This window comes from Tenebrio molitor, chromosome 5, assembly GCF_963966145.1.
Source record: "Tenebrio molitor chromosome 5, icTenMoli1.1, whole genome shotgun sequence".
Classification (NCBI taxonomy): domain Eukaryota; kingdom Metazoa; phylum Arthropoda; class Insecta; order Coleoptera; family Tenebrionidae; genus Tenebrio; species Tenebrio molitor.
Window position 1 is genome coordinate 7,917,446 of NC_091050.1, and position 23,471 is coordinate 7,940,916.

At 38.5% G+C, this 23,471-nt stretch overlaps 2 protein-coding genes across 10 annotated transcripts; one reads left to right on the forward strand and one right to left on the reverse strand.

The window, feature by feature from the left end:
• Nucleotides 1-20: 20 nt before the first annotated feature.
• On the reverse strand, nt 21-23,029 carry Zasp52 (Z band alternatively spliced PDZ-motif protein 52). 8 transcript variants are annotated; one of them, XM_069048905.1, is made up of 17 exons: nt 22,785-23,017; nt 7,921-8,072; nt 7,676-7,832; nt 7,492-7,625; nt 7,122-7,222; nt 6,506-6,680; nt 6,192-6,278; nt 6,039-6,140; nt 5,882-5,987; nt 5,664-5,804; nt 5,422-5,572; nt 5,299-5,340; nt 1,674-1,812; nt 836-1,022; nt 663-783; nt 495-610; nt 21-441 (listed from the first exon to the last, which is right to left on the reverse strand). In XM_069048905.1, the coding sequence occupies exons 1-17, from the start codon at nt 22,887-22,889 to the stop codon at nt 364-366; spliced, it is 2,094 nt and encodes a 697-aa protein (XP_068905006.1). In that variant the 5' UTR covers nt 22,890-23,017; the 3' UTR covers nt 21-363. The 8 variants fall into 8 exon arrangements, with proteins under 8 accessions (XP_068905006.1, XP_068904999.1, XP_068905002.1 ...); XM_069048898.1 differs by lacking the exon at nt 5,299-5,340 and having other exon boundaries at nt 1,674-4,734; nt 22,785-23,025; XM_069048901.1 differs by lacking the exons at nt 5,299-5,340; nt 6,506-6,680 and adding an exon at nt 6,800-6,944 and having other exon boundaries at nt 1,674-4,734; nt 22,785-23,025.
• LOC138131724 (cilia- and flagella-associated protein 99-like) lies at nt 8,056-10,338 on the forward strand. Of its 2 annotated transcripts, XR_011159883.1 has the most exons (3): nt 8,056-9,904; nt 9,999-10,054; nt 10,109-10,338. XR_011159883.1 is itself a non-coding variant. In XM_069048906.1 (2 exons), the coding sequence occupies exon 1, from the start codon at nt 8,090-8,092 to the stop codon at nt 9,866-9,868; it is 1,779 nt and encodes a 592-aa protein (XP_068905007.1). In that variant the 5' UTR covers nt 8,056-8,089; the 3' UTR covers nt 9,869-9,904; nt 9,999-10,338. The 2 variants fall into 2 exon arrangements, 1 of the variants encoding a protein (XP_068905007.1); XM_069048906.1 differs by having other exon boundaries at nt 9,999-10,338.
• Nucleotides 23,030-23,471: the final 442 nt, after the last annotated feature.

Below are 23,471 nucleotides of genomic sequence, written 5' to 3' on the forward strand. Positions count from 1 at the left end.
TAGACACAAAAACCAATTAGTACGTACATCTAAGATATTTATTTATAGAGAATTTGCCCAAGAACAGTCCATCTATTTATTACATCTTATAATGGCACTTAAAATGTAAGTTTAATGATTTTAAATTATTTAACATATCTACATTTCACTTTGTAAACAAGTACATTTTGCGTAACACTTTAGGACTAGCACTATTAACAATTTACCAATATACAAAACAAGTGTATATCGGCGCATCTTTTGGTAAGTAACTCATGTGTCATGTTTAGAAGGGTGAAGTTTAAGTAGGTGCCTATACATTTATTTCGAAAGAAAAAGCACAAAATAAATATGGTAACGTAATTAGTATTAACATCGTTGCTCTTAGCGGGCGTGGTTCTTGCAAAAGGGACGACCTCCCTTAGCGAAGAAACTCTGTCCTTCCAAATTCTTCTTACACATCTGAGACAGAAACTCGTTACCGTCACCCCTATTTATACATCTTGTGAACTTACCGTGCAGTTGAAGCACTGGCTGTGGTAGTTGTTGTTCAACGCTTCTACCCAGCGATCACCTGCTTCGACCGGAAAGCCGCAAGCAAAGCACTTGGTTGTGAACAATTCGTTCCAATCTGCAACGAGCTCAAGTTAAATTCTGGCCTAAATGGGGAATTTCAAACGAACCAGTTTCGCAGTAAGGGTTGCCGTCTTCGAGGAAGAATGGAGAATTGCCAAACAATTTTCCACAGTAGACGCAATTGAAGCATTCCGGATGGAAGTTCTTTCCGATGGCCTTGAGGCAATCCTGGAACAGCTTCATTGTAGAGAGTGTTATTTAAAAAATGGGCAGAGTGTACCCCTTTAATCTTAGCGCTGCACTTGGAGCAAGGAGGAGCCAAGTACTGTTCAAAGCAGTACTCACAATACAACTGTCCTTGTTCTTCTACGAAGCCAAGGTCTTGTAAAGGACGTCTGCATGATGGCGTCGCGCAAGTGAAGTGTTCTGGACACCAGATTTTACCAAGAGCGGTAATAAATGGACCCCTGTACGTCCACGACACTCATTAAAAAATGATCAGATCGTAACAGTCATGCAAAATTACCTCGCAATTTCAATATTACATTGACAGCACACTGGTGCGTCAGTTTTAGAGTTTGCCACATCTTCAGCGTTTGTTAGTGCGTCGTTGTGCGTTTTGTTAGCGAATGTTAAATTGTCCGGTAAATTCAAATCTGGTTCTGATTGGTACCGAGCAAATTCTTTGGTGGTTTGTGGTTTAGAAACTTGAGAGTACATAGCCGAGGAATAGTGGAACGAAGGCTCGGACAAATAATTATTTCGTTTCACAGAAGCACTGTTGTGCAAATCTGCCAAAAATTTGTCTCTTGCGGGATCGATGCTTTGGGGGTTTTTGCAGCTGGAGGACGACTGAGAGGAATAGTCTGATCGAGGAGACGATCCTTTAGAATCTAGTTGAGGAGAAGTGGATACAGGTATTGTAATATTGACTTGGCTATACACCGGAATGCTACTATTGTCGCCGATTTGCACATGAAGTTCGCTACGTTTGGTTTCCTTATTAGCTAGGGTGTTAGAGTATTCTAAAAATGCAAAAATCAACACATAAAACTCACAACAGCAAAACAAAAAAGATTAGTCGCCACAGAAACCACATTTTTTTTTTTCATTTCTACCTGATTTGCGAGTGGCACGATGCACAGAGTGGTATTCTGGTTCCACCGAGACCTGCAGTGTTAAGAACGCCACGACCACGTTTCGGTGCTACACCCACAGCCCCGGCTTGACGACCACCACCTGAACCTGAACCTGGACCTGCATTGGGAACGGGAATATTGGATTTGTTTACATTCTGGTTAGGTTTCTTTGCAGAACCCGAAGGGGCGGAAACGTGTCTGATGGCAGACGTTAGTGATGGGGCAGGTACGTGTTTAACTTGAGGAGTGCCTGGTGGCTTGGATTGTTGAAGAGCTTGAACTTGGTGTTGAGGAGCACAAGAAGAAGCTTGTTGGGGTCGAGATTGAGATTGCGGCAAAGGAAGGGAACACGATTGGGAACATTTACTTTTTAAAAAGGGAGACGCGATTGGTTGAGGATTCGTCACGTGCATTCCTATGATACCCGGTGTGTCGACCACAGGATCCTTGACATCTTTGAAAGGATGACACTTCGTACTGGAAATATTTTTTTCTATCTGAATCATTTTTGCCTTTTGAGTGTGTTCAAACTCTTCCGTAACCGTTTTCTTTCTCTGAACCTGAACCCGACCGTCACTCGATTGTTCAATGCTTTCACGCTCTGATTGTCTCATTTGTTCTAAATGATCAGAATGAGACATTTCAGATATTGCCGTCGACATGGTACCTCGTCCGGTTTGTTTAGACATGATTTGAGACCGCACGGCATCTTCTATTTGTCTGTCTTCCCTCATCATGCACTTTTTCCCGCAATCAACTTGCAAGCTTTGCTGACTGCTGACAACACTTTGCTGCAACTGTTGTCCTGACACACTTTGTGCTTCTGCGTGAGCCACGTACATTTGGCGAGGTTGACTCTGCACGTTTTCTACCAATTCCATCTTGCTTCTGTATTGTGGAATATACGAAGTCAAGTTTCTTTTCGCTTCTTCCACTTTTGAGTCTCTTGGAGTTGGAAGAGGTTTGTTAGATTTTAATGGATTAGGTGGAGGTCCGGCTGCAGGAGATTTCGGCCTTGCAGCAGCAGCACCAACAGATGAACGGAAAGGGGACGGACTCCTCCTGTCTGGGCAAGGACTTGGAGATCGAGAGATTGCGGGACTTGTAGGATCGAGTAGATTAATTTCCGGTGCTCTGCACTCTTGAGGAGCCAAACTTGCTTGATAATAGGGAATTATCGGTGGTGGTTTATTAATCATGCTTGGCGTTACTGCTCTTGGACGAGGCGAAAATGTTGAACTTGGAGGTCTGTCCTCGCAAACAGGTTTAAACAATTTTTCAGGAAGAGGTTGACTATCTCCTGGTTGTATTGTTATTATGGGTTTTGTCTGAATCTCTCTTGGTGGCTTAGGTGGCGGCACCGCAGCCACTTTTTGTTGTTCGTGGCGACTTTTTGCAGATTCAATTTTTTGCATCAGCTGTAAATCTGCTTCAACACTCTCAGAAAGGTTTACTTGATACTGAGGCAACGTTTCAGGTTTATGCAAAATTGATGCCAGCGGCAAAGGTTTCTTCAATATAACTTGCTCTGTTTGCTTTTCTACCTTCTGTTGACTTGCCTTTTCTCGAATCTGAGACTCTTCAGTTACCGTTTCGGTGATGCTTTCACTACTTGCACCAGTGCGGGACACCTTCACGTTAGGTGTTTGAGACCGGTCCAGATTAATTGTAGGAGGACTTGTTGATATTTCAATTTTAAATTGTGAATGTTCGGATTTATTTTCAAAGGAGCAACTGAAACCTTTGAACAACGGATACATCCCTTGAGGTCTATCTTCATCCACATGTTCAATAGTTTCATCCACAGTACTTTGTATTTGATGTTTTTCCACAGTTGTCGATTTTTTCACATCAATTTGCCTCTCTTCTTGTTTTTCTTCTCTCTTTTCATGCACTACAACAGGAAAGGGTTTGGGTGCTCGTGGTTTCTCTTCGACAAAAGGCTTCTGAAATGATGCTGGCAGAACTGCTGGTTTTAGTGGTTTTAGCAAAGACTTCTTCTCAACTTTACTTCCTTCTATATGTGATTCTTCAACTTTACTTTCTACACTAACGTTAACACTTTCTGACAACAGGGGTGAATACGGTCGGTCAGAAGCGGTTGTTAGAGCTTGCCTCATTGTCAATTTTTGCTGGGGTTTTGGCAGCTCTTTGAAGAATTCTTCAGTAGGGTCTTTCTTTTTCTTCACCGGTGCTGCCCCTACAGGCGTAAAGGGACATTCGGGAGCTGTCTGAAGAGCTCTAACAAACTTACTATCAGGCTTTTCGGGTTTAGGTTCTTTTGGCTCTATTACGACTGGATGTTCTGGTGGAAAATAGGGTACCGTTTCTTCAGGTAGTGGTACCGGATCTAAACGAGTTGGTGGTTGTGCAATAAAGGGTTCAGATGGAGCAATCGCTAACGCTGACGCTAAAGCACTCGAAGAATGTTTTTTTGGAATTTGAGTAAAAGGATCTTCATCTGGATCTATTCTCAAAGCTTGCACCATCTGAGATTCCCATTTTTTGGGTACTACATTTTCTACTTGACTTTTCAATTTACATTCAACTGTATTTGGTTTGAAATCGATTGGTCTTACTAGTTCACAGCTGGTTTTGCTGTCACTGCACACAAAATCGCTTTTGATACAGCAACTTCCACACTGAGCTATTTCAGAACGTTTCTCTGAAATCACAACATCTCGATCTAAAGGAGGTGGCGAAGGCGGTCTGTTCTTTAACACATTTTCAATTAATCTCTGAGTCTCCAGAGTTTCAGATATGGTTTCTATACACTCCGTGGCGCTTCTTCTTTCGGTTATTCCGCAGACTTCTTCAGAACACAAAGACAATTTGGGTTGATATTGCGCCATTATATTTATTTCGTCAAGTTCTAAATATCCAGTTTCGGATGCTGCCTCGGAATATTCTATATCGTCTCGTTCGATGGTTTTAGGAATTACTTTGAGATGGGTAGCTGGAGGCACGTAAAGGGGACAGGCTGTGGGAACTTCGGGCTCTTCTGGCGGAGGCGGCCACACAATATTCTGTACACTACGACCTTTTAGTCAGTAACCAACATTTGCAAGGGTTAGATACGAGCAACGGTGAGGCGATCACATCAAGTCAAAAGGTGAAAGAAAAGGAAAAAATAAAAAAATAAAAATTAGTAGGCATCAAGCATAAATTGTTACATTATATCTTAAGGTAGACCAAAATGGTATAACAGAGAAAATATCAAGAAAACTCCATAAGGATATGGAAAAAAGCTACAACTTATCATACACCTATTATAAAAACATCGAGGAACTTACAACAGATTAGTTTGATTTATCTAATTTTCTACTATGTTAAGAAAGTTGAAGCTGGCGGCTTGTTTAATTATCTAACACGAGAGAAAAAGGACGGGGTTTGGGATTAAAAGATTTATAATCTGTAAAGAAGATTAAATGATAAATAAGTACCAGAACAATAAATACAGAGCATCAAAAGCAAGTCACTAACACAAAGAAGGAAGAGGGAGCTTTCTTGATACTATAATCGTAACCTCAAATGTTATACTACTTGTCACCCAAGATTAGCACCTAAGGACAAATAAGCGGCCTTCAAACTGCAACTATTATACCTTTGAATACGGAACCGGCTGGTTTAGCAGAAGGAAGACGTCCTAATCAAAATAACTACGTTCAATATTTTTCTAATTTGGCTTCAGGGCGACCTAAGATATCTTACTAGTTGAGAGACTTACCAGCCGAAGACGCTGGACTGAACGGTGGGGCAGGAGCCGGCGCAGGAGGTGCAGCAGGCGACAACGGCGCTGTTCTGGGCAAAGTATTGAAACTTTGGGATGGTGCACTAACACTCGAAAACGGTTTAGGAGTGGTAGAATAATTTCCAGCCTAAAAATAAAACCCAGTCAATTATCACACACGAATGTGAACACCCAATAGACCGAATAATTACTCATTCCGTTAATGATTTAGTCCTCACCTTATTCAAGTACTTGTTGAATGAAAGTGGAGTGCTATTGTTTAGCAAAGAATTATTGAATTTGTTACTGTTAGATTCTGATGTTATACTTAGATTGTGCAAAGGCGTTGAAAGATTCGCTTCTTTATCGTCTTGTATCAGCTAAAATAATGCAATGCATGCATAGACAACACAAAAATAACAGAATACAACGTCATGGGTTTCGGACAAACATTTACCTGGAAGGGTTGGGCCAAATTGGTTTTTGGGGACAGCGGCGACGGTGACGGCAACGAATGGCTCGCTAAGGCCGAGGAAATTGCCGAAACGGGAGCTTTGCTACCGCTGTAAAATTAAATGAGTAGAGTGGAAAAGTTGGTACCGATTGGGACTCACGGTGGTACTGTTACGGGTACCAAATTGGGAGCCGGAGGGTTGGTCCTTGCAGCTAGCTTAGCGTGTACGTCACAGTATAACTTGCTGTTGATGTTGTAATATCTGCAAACAAGCGATGACGGTTTCTGCGATGTTTCCTTTCGAAACACTCACCCAACATTCTTCAGTGAAGTTCCACAAGTAGAACACTTGAAGCATTCAACGTGCAAGTTTTTATCCTTGATGCGTACAAAGACTCCACTGCAACAAGTCGGAAGAGTTGAAGAAAAGAGGAAAACAATCTGAACGTTACATCCACTCAGAGCACACGACATTCATGTAATGAGGAAATTAATCTAAAGGAGAAACTAAGTAGAGGTCATGCATGGAACGACCAAGAATACTGTGCATAGTCAGCTCGAAGATGTCTACATGGAAGGGCCTATTGAGGGGGCACAACATCGATCCAACATCAAAGTCGGACTTACACGATGACCCTTTCGCACTCGGTACACTTAGTGACTCCCTCCTGATTAGGGTTATTGGTATATGGGTAATCCCCCAATCGACTGCTTAGCCGACTGTGGTCGTCTAACGAGGTGTTAGATCTCGGCGACGCAGCTTGTCGGCCGTGAGATGCGTATAAATCGGGACGGGGACTTACTGTTAACCACAGAAAAAACAGAAACCGTCAAAACATGGCCAATTACAGACAAAAGCAACCCTGATCGTGTCACGCCGCCATCACCCGCTACTCTCGACCACTGCAACAATCTACTTACACTATCAGACGCTCGCAGTCTGCACAAATATTTTGACCGGGAGGGAGCTGGGGATTTGCCGGGGCTGGTCGAGTCTCCGGTGCGGAAACGTGCCTCAACCCGGTTACAGCCGAAGGTGTTACTCCTCCTACTCCTGAATCTGGCTCTGCTTTAGTACAGTCTTTATTATCGACAGTTACCAACGAGAAAGTCTCGGAATAAATTTTGGGGACAAAACAGTTTTACAGACACAAGTGGTGCTCACGTAATCTTGGAGCGATTATCGATGATTCTCAACTCCAAGAGTACGAAAATGACACCCGAGGACCAGTTTAAGAAGTACCTGCTTCTGGTGTTCTTGGTTCATTTTCGGCTTCTTGCAGCATGCGGAAAACGGCGCTGTTGGAGGCGTCATAGTTCCTCTCGTTCTTCTTAAAGTTGACTCTGAAATATCACCGAACGTTTTACGATCGGAAAGAGATACTTAATGATTGCACAAAATCTGGCAGATGACCAAATGTTCTCTTAATTTACGCTTTATTCAACATTATTTTCTGGGACGTTAGATAACTGTGTAAAAGAGTATGCAAGTTTATGTGACGTATCGAGTTATTTTTGGCGTCTGATACTTGACATGGCTTTAAAATTAGTAATTTGGCAGACAGTTGGTTCTGGAAGGAAACGGATCGGATTCAATTGCAAAATTTGCTCACCCTAAAGCTCCCGTTGATAAAACTTCTGTCTGCGCAGATAAGGTCTCAGCTATGCTTTGTTCAGAATACAATTTCAAGGGAGAGTTATACTGATTATTGACTAACTTTGGTCCACCATTTACAGCTCCGTTCAACTAAAAATGACCCAATTTTATTGATAAAAATTAGAATAAAGGGTACTCACTTGGGGGCTGAAGGGCTTAGCTGATAGGTTGTGTCCAGTACCGATGCTTCCGATGTTTTCGTTTTTGGTAGCTGCCAGAGAGGTCTTAGTGACTGGGCTGCCTGCCGGCAACGGTCCTGTAGTAGGAATAACTGTGGGTTTCCACACTGATCCTCCCCTAAAGTATCGAAATAGAATCAATTTGGGCAATTGATCAATAATGCCATTCAAGGCCAGATTGAGCAATTACTTATCCTATTATTTACCTCTGAACCGTGACTTCGAACGCAGGACCGGCTCTAATTATGACGTCTTGAGCATCCTTGTGCCTCAGATTAAAGACATCTGTGTTGTTTACTTTGATGACGGAATCTCCGGCCAATAATCCAGCTCTCTCTGCCGGGGAGCCACCATTTACCTGAAAAAAAAAGAAAAATGATTGTGACAACGTCAATGTTCAAAATGAACACGAAAGCGTACAATAATATCTTAAAATTGTTCCACGAGTACTATCAAAGTGCTAATGTGACCGGTAACGAGTTTATAGAAGAAAAGTTGTCGTCTGCGGAGTCGTGCCCTTTGAACGACGATGAAATCGAAAAGTTTGTCTTGATTGTCACTCACAAAAACTTCCTCGAAGCAATCAAAAATAATTTCGTTGCGCACCACAACCTCCGCAACTACAACGATGTGAGACTGATCATGGTCATCTTCCTCGTACTCTTCGCCTCCGACCAAGCCGACCCCCAACAACTGTTCGAGGTTTTCAAAGACATCAAATGTGCCTTCAAGAGAAAAATACTTCAATACTTTTGGCACGAAGACAACTTAATTCAAACGGCTCTGACTGGATGCAAGTTTTTTGAAGACGAGTATGTGCTAAATTACATTATCAACCCGATTTTGAACAAAATTGAGATACTGAAGAAAGTTGATGAGTATCTATACAAAGAGAAAATTCTTAAACGGGCACCCAAACCTCCAACTGTCCCGGACCATATGAGAATCACTCAACGCCGAAAGGCTCCACCTGTTGTGCCTCTCAACACCCCCATCGAAATCGCAACTTTTCAAGCAACAGAGATCCCAAAGTCTCTCTATCGCGTTGACAACATCGACAAAGTGCTGGCAAGTGAGTTTGAAAAAAATAAACTGAGGGCTCAGAAACTGTTGGCACAAGCCAAAGCTTTGGACAAACACTATTGCAAGCCTAAAGAACCTGTTGTACCTGAAACAGTACCTCCGCCACAATTCAAGGCCAAGAAAGCTCCACGTGTAAAGAAGAATGTGGAGATTAAAGGGAATATAGCAGCGGTGCTGCGCGAGGCTAATCTCTGCATCAAAGAACAAGAGAAGGAAATAAAGGATATTGAAGCAATACTGGAGGGAGGGTCTACTTTGGAGAAGTACAGGGAGTTGGAGGAGAACGTTCGTCGATTTGAACAACAGAAGTTTATCGAGGACGTCGAACGGAAACATTTGGAAGGATTGTTGACGTTCGAAGAGGCAATTCTAGCCAAAAAGAGACTGCTGGAGTGCAACAAGGAACGCTTCAAGGAATTTATGGAAGAGCGTGAAGAATTCTTGAAGAAAATTGAAGATTGGAGAGAAAATGAACAAGAAAAAATGAGAATGTTGGTAAAGAAAGGTCAAGAGATCGAACGCAACGCCAAAGAGTCGGAGATGAAACTGAAAGAAGAGAAAAAGAATCAAGTGCTTCAGCTGAAAGACGAACGGAAGAAGCTTCTGAAAGAGGCCTTTGAGAAAGAGCAGATAGAATTGGCGAAGAAAGTCAAGTTGATCGAGGAAATCAAAACATTGCATCAGTTGAAGTCTCTCCATCAGGGTAAAGAGTTCGACCCTACGGAGTGTCCCAATTTAGGACTGCTCTGTCAAATGTCCATCGCGGACTTACAGAAGAAGCTGTCCGAGGTGAAAATCAAGATGGAACAACAACTGGAACAGAAGCGAAAGTGTATTCAGAAGTATAAAGAGAGACAGAGACAGATGATTGAGAATGTGAAGAATTTTATTACGCAAACTCGAATGTCAAAGCCGAAACGGACAAGTGTGCCAATTCGCACCGCAAAATTAGCACAAAGTCCTGATCTAGATAAGTTGAGAGGTCAGTTGGAGCACGCGAGACAACAGCGGAAGAGTAACGTCGAAGTCGACAGAAAAATGTGCAGAGCTTTGAACAAATACCAATTTTGATATAACTTGACCAAGTGTTTTCAAAATTCTTGCTGGGTGCGTGTACGTGTTAATTATTTGGATAAATTACATGAACGTGACAACTGGGCTTTCATTTTTATTAGTCACTTATATCGACTCTCCTTTTTAGGAAGTTCCAGAGCGGTCTAAGAGATTACTCACATTTTCAGGAGATTAAACGTCACGGTGATAAAGGTGTTGACGAATAAAAGAAAGTTTGCTTGACCACACACATTTCAGAGCTCTTCTCGGAGATTATTACTAAGTGAAATGTAAACATTTAAGAGTTCCTGGTGCTTAAGCCGCATTAACCATTACACATGAGAAAAACTCCCATTATAGTTAAACGAATCCATACCTGTTTGTGTAATCTTTACCTTGAAAAAGCCACGCTTGAACAAAATTTTTCGATACGTTATCGGCGAGTTAACAGCAAAACGAACCGAAATGAATAAATTGCTTCCAGTGTAGTAGTTCGTTGTATTATTTAAATGTAGAAAATAATGGGTTCGAGTTTGCTTAAGTGAAATGGAAATGAATTTAGAGGCGTCTGTAGGACAAAATGATAATGCAGGGGCAGGTGTAGACTTATGAATAAATTCAAACACCACTTAAAAAAGCTCTTGGCAAACAACATAAGCAACAACATGTATTGTGTATCGGACGCATCCAAAACAGTTTATTTAAATAAATCTAAATAGGTATTTACAATAAAGTGTGGTTTTGTGCTTTAAAAACAGGTCATAAATATTTAGTAGGTGGTGGAGCAAGTACGATTTTAACTTCCTTGCCCTAGGCTCGCAGATAACGAAAATTCATTATTAATGGCGTCGGCCATTACTTGTAAGTGCTAATGTTTGTGGACTAGTAATACCAGAGCGCGCACATTTACAGCGTTTTTAAATTTGGTTTTATTGGTTATTAAGATTTCACTGCTTTATTTGCAAACTCGTAAATGGTCTTCATTAAGTGAAAAATGTAGTGAATAAGCGGTTAGACGTCTTATGAATCGATGTCAGTTTACTGCTTTCATAAAAGCTCCTTTCTGATATCGAGTTACGCAAGACAAATCGTAATTCATGTGTAGATAAAGCCGAAATATGAAAACCAGACGTTCCGAATTAATCTCGGGGAGTTTGAAGTCTGGCGGAAGGAATTTGTCTAGTTTTTGATTCGGGTTAGCCCTCGTCGCAAACATTTGCGGAATGAGTCAGCCGCCTAAAATAGGCATATGCAAGACGGAAAGTCTTCGACCGATGGCACCTCTCGTTGCATTTATCGGAACTGATTCGCAAATAGCCTATATTTACACCCCGGCACATTTATAATTGAATCATCACGGTCCTGGTGCTACCACAAAGGAATGGAATTTGTAGCGAGTGTGTCGAATCAGGCTCGTTAGCGAGCTTTTCAATTGTGTTTTCGCAGAAGTAAAAAATTGCGCACACAAGTAAACAAAATGAGTCCGTCGTTGTTTATGACTTGTTGCATTGTTTGCATTTTTGTAGTCTTGCTCGTCTGCACTTTTTGTTTTATAAAACCTTGTCTGGACGGAAACCCATTTACCTTCGAAATATTTACGATAAGTGCAACAAAAAGCCGAGAACCTGCAACATTCCTGCGAACAATAACGAACATTATTGCCGCGCGGTAGGCGGTGGCAACATTCGGCGGACATTCTTCTAATTCGCTCGTTACAAATTCGAATTGCCCGCCGGCGAGCATTTCCTGTCGTTCAACTGATGCAAGCACTTATGCTAAGTGGCGGAGGACGCAGACCGTGAACGGAAATCCGGCGGACCGTCTTCGCAGAAAAAAAATCGCAATTTCCCGGAGCGATCAGGATACATGAGGAAATTAATCGGCGAGCAACACCGTCTCGACCGTTTCTTCGATGAGTTCTTCTCGGGCTGGGCAACCGCAATGACCAGTCGCTGATCACACCACGTCCGGTTTCCGCGGACGTTATCTACGAGATTATTTTTGTAGATCGAAGAGGAATGCGTGAGTCTCGTGTGAGGTCCGATTTCATGGGTGACGTCTCGTTAATGGCGTCATCAACCATTTTTGGCGCCGACGATAGTACCGTAATGCAATAAACAAACAATTGTCCAATATTTTAATGACCGTGTATACAGCAGCTTTACTAAAAACAGAGTTAGTCACTGCTTTAAATTTAACTTGGTTCATGAAAATTTTGCACTTTATTTTTACTCCGGCCTACGTGCCGTGGGCTAGTGCTATTGTCGATAACACTGCTCTACCTGCACAAAATTACTGGAGTGGCAGAAGTCAATATTTGCACCTGAATGAGTGAATGTTTAATTAATACATAGGTATTTATAAAGAAATATTGATAAAATGGGTGTGCAAAAGCAAACAGGACAAAATCCACTTTTCCATGAAACATCTTCATATCATCCAGGGCGTATACTTTTTTTTATCTTATTCACATCTTCTCCGCAGGTGACCTTGAGTTGAAAAAATAATTAGAGAATTGCAAACCTGAGGTCTGTCTTTGCAGACAGATATTTATTTCAATGTGGGTTTTGTTTAGGTATGTAAATTTGGTAATAAATCTTGTTAATTTAACGTCGTTACCCATACCTACAAGTACATATTAATAACTGGACATGTATTTATAACCTTATAATAAAATTTGATAAATGGGTTGTAATATCTTGTTCCTGTCTGACTGTTCGTTTTATTTCCTCTTGTCATTTTAGAATTTTGTTTCCAGTTGTCTCGGTAGTTAAAACTACATATTTTCAATTGAAACAGTGTAACACAGTTTGTCGATTTAGATTAGTTTGTTATCAAAAGCCGATATCAAAGCTGGATTGAAACATACAATGTGTGCACCCTAACGTGTTTTAGCATATGGTAGCGAACACAATTACCATGATTAATTTTATCTCGACTTGTAGTACATAATAAATCATCTTATCAATTTAATTTTCTTGTATCGATTCTGCGTGATTAAACTCTGCTGTTACGTAGCCCAGAATTGTAATTTCTTTTTGCAAGAAATAAAATTAATATTTAATGTTGGTTAAACATCTACGCAAAAATTTATTAACAATAATAAATAATAATAATATAATTAAAGGTAATAAAACAAACATTGCTGTAAACATTTCGGGAATCACCATCATAAACAAAATGTAACAACAACCTCAAATCAACAACTTGAAATCAATTGTCAGGCATTACACTAACAAATTGCGGTCATTTTGCTTTCCTTTTTGTTATTTTTTAATTTCCACAGTAACGAGAAAATGTGAGAGACTGCTGTCATTTTTCTTACACGTGAAAAAATAAACAACATTTCTTGTTTGAAGTAAGTGAAAAAAAGGTTACTAATTTCCTACGGCTATAGACAATAGATATTTATGCAACATGTGCATAAAGCAATACTTTTCTTTACAAGGGGGAACATAGCGTGTCACAAATTGTCATCACGTTGAAGCGTGCACATTTAAAATCTGAGTGAATACGATAATAAAAATGATGATAAAGCAATGGCAAGAATTTTACCAAAAATTAATGTTTTCATTAAAATACATATTATAGTACTTTCTCTAGGATGTTAAAAAACTACTAAATTTCACTATTTTTAGTGGGTAAAACACCTGTTTATGGTAATAATGAAAGAAAGTAAAAAGCGTGAAAAAGTGCCGTAGTGTATTATTATTTCATTCTGGCGTTATGCAAATATATGCACCAAAATAGTCGAACCATAAGAGTGAATTGAAAACAATTAAAAGTTATCTCGCCATCTTGGCTTTAGAAATGTCAAATTTTACATTGTGTTTTGGTGTTGATTGTAGAAAAAATATTGTATGGAACTCATGCATAAAGTGTCTTTTTCGCTCATAATATTCCCGCACTCGTCTGCGACTACTGCCGTCAAATTTACCATTCATAAAAAATCTACTTTATACACTTGTGCCATAAAAGACTATTATTTTACTTGGGTAAAAATATAGTTTAAAAGGCGACTAGTTTTTTTTTTGTTTTTGGTGGGGCAACACATACTTCTTAACTGATAAGTGATAACTTGTATCGATGCACAATATTATCAATAAATTAATCTTAATTTTTAGTGATTGACATTGCATCTATAAATTTTGAAATATCGTTTATCTTAAGTGCTTAAGTGCATCATAAACCTTCTTTTCCGTATTAGATTAAAACAATAGCAAACAAAAACTACGAAGGACAAGGTTAAGTGAAAAAAATTGCGTTATCAAAACCTACAAAAAATAGCTGAAAGAACGGTTTTTGTTTTTTTATATTTAAATAAACAAAATTATCATAAAATGTAAATAAATTTTTTAGTTTCACATTTTGCCGCATTTTTATCTTCTACATTTATTATGATAATCATCACCCTGTAGATGGCATCTAACCTGATCTAATCCGAATTCTTCAGTGAACGCGCTACTAACTATAATTAAATTAGTCAATTAGTTGTACAGTTTCTCAACTAAACAATACAAGGTTTAGGTCAGATTCCTTTTGTGTTGTGTCTAATTAACCAGATTTTTTTAGAAATGTTGCTGCCGTACAAGTTTGCAAAAAACAATTGTCTTGTCGTATCTGTTAGGCACTAAGTAGAAGAATGAATCAGTGACGACATCAACGCTAATGGGCAATAACTAAACGATCAGAAACTTTCTTCCAGTCAAGTTTGCACGAATCTCTTTACCTTGACCTCCAGCATTAATTTTAAAAAATATTTTGTTAATGTTATTGCACAATCAGAGAGCGAAACCAGTTCCTTGCAAATTTATTGGCAGTTATGCAGTTCTTAATAACTGTGAAATTTAGTTTGATACTGTCATCTGTTAATTCGGATAAAACGTAAAAAAAGCGGAAATTCCAATCCGAGGAGAGGCAAACATTCGGATATTCATATGCACAAGTACAAGAATTGTATTTTAAGTAAGGACAGCTTTTCTCTTGATTCATTTTTGTCCGACATCAATTCCAGTCATCCACACCTTTGTACAGTTTCATTAGTGCTGTAAAGATAAGGAAAATGCGTTTTTCCATCCAGTCAGCAAAAATTGTTTTAAATATAAATAGAATTCCGAATAATGTGAGAAGATAAATTTTATCTGTAACCTATTTCTGTACGTGCGACGGTTTCATTAAAACTGTTACGCCAAACAAAGGTCGTATTTTTGCTTCAAATCACGTTGCGAATAGGGAAGTCGATTGCTTATCCCGACCTAAAAATTTTCCATTTAACTTTTATCGGTTGTGACGTCTTAGAAAGTTATTTCTATTATTTCGATCGCAGTATGGTTGATAGATACCTTCCGCCTTGTGTCAAAATAATATTGTATTATTGGCTGGCGAATAAACGATTCCATACGAATAATTTTTCACACAATTTATTGCTAACCGGTGTAACAATAAATGATCACGATAGGACAATACAATAATGATTCGCTTTTTTGAACGCTTTCTCTTGTTTGATTAAAATTTTGTGTTAGATCATAGACAATTAAACTGTTTACAGTTTCACCCGATTATATTTTGAATTTTTTTGGACCAATGATATGTGCATACGGTAATATTCCTTTCTCTGGATTTTATAAAGTGAATCCGAAGCAGTTGCCAAGTACCTACAAAATTTCTAATTTATGGATGTAAAAATAGCCAAATCATAAAAATTTATGATTTGCCTCCGCAAAAATAAATATGCACAAAATACCCGAATACAAAAAATGAATAATAATTTTGATTAAATCTTTTTATTCCCGTCATGATTTGTGTTCCCAGGACGGAACCGTATGTGTTGATGTTATGATCGTTGTTTATGCTGAATTATTTATATTTTATCGGTAAAAAATTTTACCGTGTACAAACGGCAAACACCGAGACCTTGGCAAAATCCTGTTGGTCTTGATTTCGGCGAGCTTTTGGGCCCATGACCCACGGTCGGGACTTCTCCGAATGACGATCGCTGCGGTTTCAGAGCCCCATCATCGACTACTTTGCTCCCGGATGCGTGATTTGGGAGTTTTTCTGTAGAGCCGATCATCTGCGGAGTGTTGTCAGTCTCATTTGCAAGGCGTTAACATGCAAAAAGCCACCGTCTCATCCCGGGCGTCTCCTCCACCGTCTGCGATTTGCTATTTATAAATCCCACGGCGTTTCAAAATCATATGAAGGTGCCGTGTGCACAGAAGAACTGAATAGCCGTTGGCCGGCTTCGCCAACGGCACACTTCTGCTGCTCGCGGAGCGCCAGACCCGCTCTAATTTTGAATTTTTGGCGACGAACACCAACAACACGCGACTCCCACGACTCCGTAACACGACACCGAATTCGATCCAATGGGCGGTGGGTCATCACCACGGAACGGTCCCGGCCAAATGGCGAATTATTTTTTTATATGAAAATGCTCGATTGCGATTTTATTGTTTTCAAACAATGGTGCAGCTCACACCCATTTGGTGCCGTCCACCAATCAATTATTGACTGATTTTTTAACGAATAGAAACGCCTAAATCTCGTGTTGCTGTCTCCTAAATCTAAAGTTTACTGCGGAAGTATTTTGTTCTCGATGCTTTATCAAATATAAGATTTCAACTTATCTGTTTTCTTACTTTTCTTAGACTCATCCACGAGTAAATAAATAAAGTTGTGAAGGTAAGATTAAAATTATGTACATAATATGAGTAAACTGGCACTCGATATCAATTCCTGTTAAAAGTAAATTATAAATTTTAATAGAATATTTATAGACTGTTACATAAAATAAAATCCTTCCTTTCATCAGTTCAATTTTGATTGGTCAAACTATAGTCTTTTCTTTACTACAAATGTACTATAAATTTAATATAGATTTACGTGTATAAATAAATGACAATCTGTAGAGTTCAATTTTGATACAATAGAATATTATGATAAAGAACTGAAGTGCATCCGGAGTGTAAGTTTATTGCACGAGCGTAGCGAGGCCAATAATTAGACGAGGGACGAAAAGGCGCTTTCGTCCCATCACATGTTTTTTTCACACGACCTAATACATTTAATTAATTTAATGTAATCTTAAAAGAAATTTATTTAAAAAGACACAGCAAAAGCTGTATATTTTATTTGATAATTTTCAAGGGCAGGGACTTTTAAATTTCTTGTTCCCACATTACTTTATTATTACTTTGACACAACATATCAACATAACGATTCCACTATCAATTATTTAAGTTAGTTGGTTTCCCTTTTACTCCCAAAAAACTAAAACTGCTACTTTATTCCTTCTCTTGAAGGACTAAAATAACTCTTTATATAGTGTGAATTTTTAAATTCCAAAGAATGACTAAATCTGTTGATAACAATGAAAATTTGAATGATTTTGGTACCACTGTAATCTAAACGCATTTCCGGTTGTCAGCTTTGACAGTGTTGAGAGGCAAATTTGAAATTTAGCGTCAAAGGTTCATTTTTGTAATAGCATAAACATAACCTAAAAAAATGTAATGTCGTGTAAAGTTAAAACATCCCGTTATTTCATTTCATGTGGATTGTATGGTGCTTTGGCGAATGTTAAGTAAACGGATTGTTTGAAAATAACACCTCAAACGTCTGCTAATAAAAAAGAGAAATATGCAAAATATAATGATGAATCGGTTTTATATTAAGTCGTAGTTGTGTATATTGTGCGTAAAAATAATGTCTTCATCAGAACAATTTTCTTTACATCAATTAAAAAAATTGATATTTAAAAACAAAAGAAAAATGGATGACAATAATTTTTTTTTTATTGTCATTCATTAGGTAAAAATTTGATATTTAAAAACAAAAGAAAAATGAATGACAATTATTGTTGTTTAAATTAATTTGAACATTAATTTATTATTTTCGTGTGAATAAGTTATGTTATGCTGGGAATTCCTGTTGATTTTTTTTCGTATTACCTTGTTTTTGGTACTTTTCCCTCAGTTAATCGACAAATAAGAAATGAAAATATTTGTCTAATCTGTTTCATCCCATTGACCGATAATGGGCGAGCACCTTCTATCGAATTCTTGTCAAGCTTTAACTTTAAGTAAGTAACAATGTCAAATGGAATACCTACTACTTTAATAATATAACACTACAATAACACATAGCAACATGGTAACAAAAATCATATTGTTCTTAAGATAAATAACCTGTAAAACAAGGCAGTTAACGCTTTTATCTACAAACATTAAATTTGGTCCTTCGAGCCAGATTTATAGTCTTACGCATGAAACAATAGATATAATATTTTATTTCCACCTAGCATTTTATAAAAAATTAATTTGTATCGCATATTTTTCAACGGCAACATCTTACGTAAGAAGAAAATTATCATAAATCCTTTATTTGACATAAGAGATTTTGTAACTGACTTCCAGGTTTCTTCATTACTTCACTAGGTTATGTAAATATAATAAATTAATTTTAAAATTAGGAAAACTCAAAAAGGTGAAATTGAAAATAACTTCGTTATATTCAATTCAAAAATTAAAACATTCAATTAAAGCACTTTTGAAAATCACATAACAGAATCGTTTTTTGTTCTTTCAAATTAAGTAAGAGTAGTATTTTGATGGGCACTAGTTTTGATGATCTGATTGAGAAACATTTGCACAACACTTAAAACTTCTTTCTTATTAGTATTTTTAAACTTCATTAAAAAATTGAATCCGCATTCTCAAAAAACTAAAATTCAATAATGCGTCTTTGATTGTAAAGAAGCACAACATTCTGAGACTGGGTCAGACAAAATCTTCAGACAGTGCACGTTGTAAACTGTCATATCGTAATAAAATTACTTAAATTCATTAAAATTTTGATGTCCAGTGTTGATAATCATGTAATAAAATCACTTAATTTATTATTTTCATTTAGGTTTTTGAAGTCTAGTGTTGATAATCACTGTATAAAACAGGAAAAGATTACTTTTTAGGCTTCTGCTGCAGGCTTGTGAAAAAAATAATAGCTTTGGCGAAAACATTTCGCGAAACAGGGTCTCGCGAGTGAGCAGATACAAATTGTCTTTTTTATTGTCGAAGACCCGGCCCCTGCTCTAGAATTGTTCCCGTCTGAAAAAGAACGACCAAAGGTTACACCAGCTAAGTTGCGCTCGGAATGAAGCGATTTACCAGGAAAAACTGTGCAAGTATAACCTGTCGATAATTGAAAGAACGTCCGTCCATTCTTCGCCGGAGTCGTCGACATGAGATCGCCGCGACAAAAAATGGCAACTAATTGTTTCTGCGTTGTTTATGGGTTAGATAGTATGTTGAGGGGCATAATATCTCCACGGTTGAATCTCGCAGGTATCTTGGGTATTTAAACAGCTGCAGGTGGTTGAACAACCGGAATACTGGACTATTTATGTGGTTATTAACAATTCCAGCAACATCTGCCAAGGATATTCTCTAAGAGTGCATCGAGCGTAGACGGCGGCCTCCACTCCATTCAAAAACACTCCAAACGACCAGTGCACACCGAAAAACGCGATTACTCAAACCTTGCAGGAACATGCTAATGGTTTTTGGCCTCGCCCACGGACGCGTTGGGTCACTGCAAAAACCTCAAACATTCAAATTCACCAAATATTTTATTTATAGAATCCAACATGGCCAACTCCAAAATTTAACGTTACATTCCTGAAATAACACTCTCCTGCTGCCAACAATAAATTTACCAGGTATAGAATACCCTCTCACGTGCGCCTACAGAACAATGCCGCCATAAATCTCCTTCTATTACTTATTGCTGCCACCAAGTCGGGCGCCAATTTTTCGAAAATTTCGTCTTTTGCTCGGAGACTCTTCCACTTCCTGCTGATAACGACTTTATTTGTGTCGACTTTGTCCCGGACCAGAACGTTCGTTCCAGAAGCAATTAAAACTAGTTAATGTTGGCGTTGACCTATTATGCACTAATTTACATTGAATCTTATTGGATTTGTGATTGCATCACGAACAATTAACAACAATTTCACAATTACGAGACAGTTGTCACGGCTCAATAGAGTCGCGCCACGATCCTGTCAGATATTTTTCTGAATCGAAGGAGCTTCTTCGCAGGTTTATGTGTGCGAAACCTTGACGTGGGACGGCGATAGCGTAAACGCCGCTTCTTGGGGTTATTTTTAATTGGGTTTATTTGGAACGTGCCGAAAGAATGCGAAAAATACGATCGCAAATATTCGATTGTACCTTGACGGTCTGAATAATGTTCAGTAAAACAGTTTCGAACAAGTAAACAAAGACATTAAAATGAAAACAGAAACGGAAGAAACCAAAAACTGGAATATTATGATGTTATCGTTAGGCTTAATATGGTATTAATTACCAATAACTATTTAATCCCATCCGATTAGATTAAGGTTAACCTCGAGAAAATGCCGTCTATTAAGCTTCTGAATTTATGGTAAGATCGTCGACAGCCGAAGGTTTCTAATAAATTTGAAAAATCTCTCTGTCGTGCTCCAACACGCGAAACTTTCGGTGGTTTAGTGTTTTGTAAAATACACGAAATAGGTAGGCGTGTGAGTAATTTCTTTTTTAAACATGTACCCAGCTGGTGGCCACTTTGTTTTCCAATCACTAAAATTAAGTCGTTGGAAGTAATGAAATTATTACGAAGAAAAATTAAAAATAACTTGTTCTGGGAGATTAAAACAATGAAAAATTTGCCCCATTGATCATCGAGTTTACGTAAAAGTTCGATTAATCTGACTCACAAATTAGCAATCGCTTAGTCAAATGCACATGGTTTCTCCTAACGAATGCATAAAACAAAAACAGCAAAGTGAAGAGTAGTCGATGTTATCGCCGGAAACTGTGACAGTTTGAGATAAATAAGACAAAGCTTGCAAAACAAGCTGAAAAGCTCCATTGAAAATTTACGACTTCTCAATTTTTCTGAAGCAAATATATAATTCAATTGTGTATTGTACGGTAGATAAAATAAGACTATAATTGTATGTATAGTGTCTGATACAAGAACCAGAGTGTATTATTAGAAAAATTGTTTGCCGCATCAGTGCACCAAAACTGCATCATTTTGGCATAAACCTAATTTTTACACTCGATTAAAATTTACGGTAAAACTGTCCCATCCACCTTATAATTTGCAGCAATCTTCTCGCAGTGTCATTATTTCACCATTTCGGAATTCACAAATGTAGTGTGAATAATGACATACATTTTCAAGGAGTTTCTATCCAAATCCAAAGACTGACTGACATCATCGAGATGATTAAATTACTTGTAAAGAAGGAAACCTTTCGTTTCTAACTAACAGTATCGTGCTTTGAGATTAAGGTAAAGCAAATTTGTTGTAAGGAACAAAAATCCCGTTTTAATCATCCGGGAATAACGTTGATGGCATCGGATTCATCATGTCCAATATTTATATTCAATATTTATTTGTGAAGTTTACATTAAAATTTTACGAGAACTGTAATCTATCAAAATTTTGTTCATACATCGACATATTTGCCAAATTTGGTATTAATAAAACCCTTATCGCTTCGGATTATGGAAATGTTGACTCAATCAAATGTTTCTCTTCGAAGAAGAGCAATTTATTTGAACTGGACAATTGTAACCTTGAACATTGAATATCATGAAAGCATTAAATACATTAATGAGTAAAATGAGGCGTTTCTTTCCAACATGTTTTCCCGAAATATGTTGGGACACCTGCTGCAAACCAAGGTTTCTTCTTTGGTCCAAAAATAATTAGCAGTTTGTGCGGCTGTGACTAATCCCGAATTTATGCACCTGCGAGAACATGGACGCTGCTAACGTCAAATTCCGCACAAATTGCACTAGACAATTGCACTCAAGTGGTTTGACGTTTGTTGTTGAGAGAATTTTAAAAGCAGTCGCCGAACAATTAATTTCGCGATCTGTAAACAGACCAATTCGTTGATTTACGTAAAGCTGTGAAGGGTTGCAGTTTTCATCCGAAATCAATTGCACCGAAGTGATTTCATTAATCGCAGGCCAGGTGCGAGTGGAAACGGAATCGAAGCGTCCGTCCAAAATATAAATAAAGCCAGTTTTCCGAGTTTATGTAATTTGATCGTCTGCCAATCCTAATTGGCGTTATTTTTCTCCGTCTAACAAACAACCTCCGAACAAATTCCATAAGTCACGTAAACCCGTTTGCGAAAATTCTCATTTGCATGTTGTAAAAGCGAAAGGGCAGTGAACCTCTTTTTAATTAATAATTTCCGTGGGCCGGGATTTTTCATTTCGGTGCGAAAATAATCGAGATTGGGTGTCGAGTGGGGCTGTCGGAAAAAGTGCCAAGGCACAGTTTTCACGAAATGAATTCATTCGGAGGTAATTTATCGCGCTCACTATGTCTGCCCCGTGATTTATTATGATTGCGGTGGTCATAAAATAAATGTCATACCGGGAGGTGGTGGACCCGTGCATTATCCGATTACGTGTCCAGTGTAGGCGAGGAAATTTGGAGAAAGTGCCGGGGCCGGCAGCGCTTCAGTTATTAAGAAGAAAAATTAGGAGAAATTCCTGCGTCAGATTAGACGTGTAATAACGATAGCGTCGCGCTCTTCGGCCAGGTTGTATGCATTTGGGTCACTGGAGTGTGTTGTTGGGAAATTTCGGTGCACGTTGTCTGGAGGAAGAAGCAACACGGAAATGTTAATCCGAGACCTACATCTCCGAGATAGTGACAATTGCAGCGGAACATTCGACGCCTTGCACCGAATCAAACAATTACGATATTCCCGGCAAATAAGCCATTAATATCTCGACGCCGTTCTAAAAATCTAAAAATACTCAATTCTAAATTTATATCGTGTTTATGTAAGGCGGGCGATTTTGCGAGCGGGCACAAATTAAGGGCCCAGCCCGGGCAGATGGGGTAGGTCGTGGGTTACCTTTTGGATGACCAGTGGCGTGCCGAAATCTTTCCCTCCCTGCAGTCGGAAACCTAAGCTGGAGGAGTCTCCCTTGCTGAGACGCACGGTGATCAGAGAAGCCATGTCGCACTTTTAATTCCTGTTTTTTCTCGCCGGGATATTCACGTCTACGGCCACTATCACTAAGAATTATTTACTTTTCGACCTCGCAGAGTTTAAATGAAGTTTGGTGTAGAATTTGAAATAAGTAGTGTAAGGATGTTCGTGAATCGTCGCTGCATTTCGAGAGACGAGAGTGGGGGGGAATTGTTATTAATAGTGGTAGCACATACAATGTTTACGTATTTTGTTCAATAATAAGCATATGCTATTTGCGAATGTCGCCCCGAAATTCTGTTCAATTAGGGCACATGTTAGCTACTCTTGACTATTTCGCGCTGATAAATTAACACAACACCGCAAACTATGAAATAAAGTAATAATTCAGTGTACCCCCCGCTTTATTGTATTTTATTATATTTATTATATAATCTATACGTGCGAATTTTACATTTTACGCTCCTGCATTCCAGCAGCACCGCGGAGATACGTGTTTTCAAACTCTATCATTTCCAGAATGCAGTGGAGATATTTATGCGTTTTGAAAATGTTTATTTCGCAAAATATTTCTGTTAGCACAGTCGTTAAATAATTCAATTTTGTTTG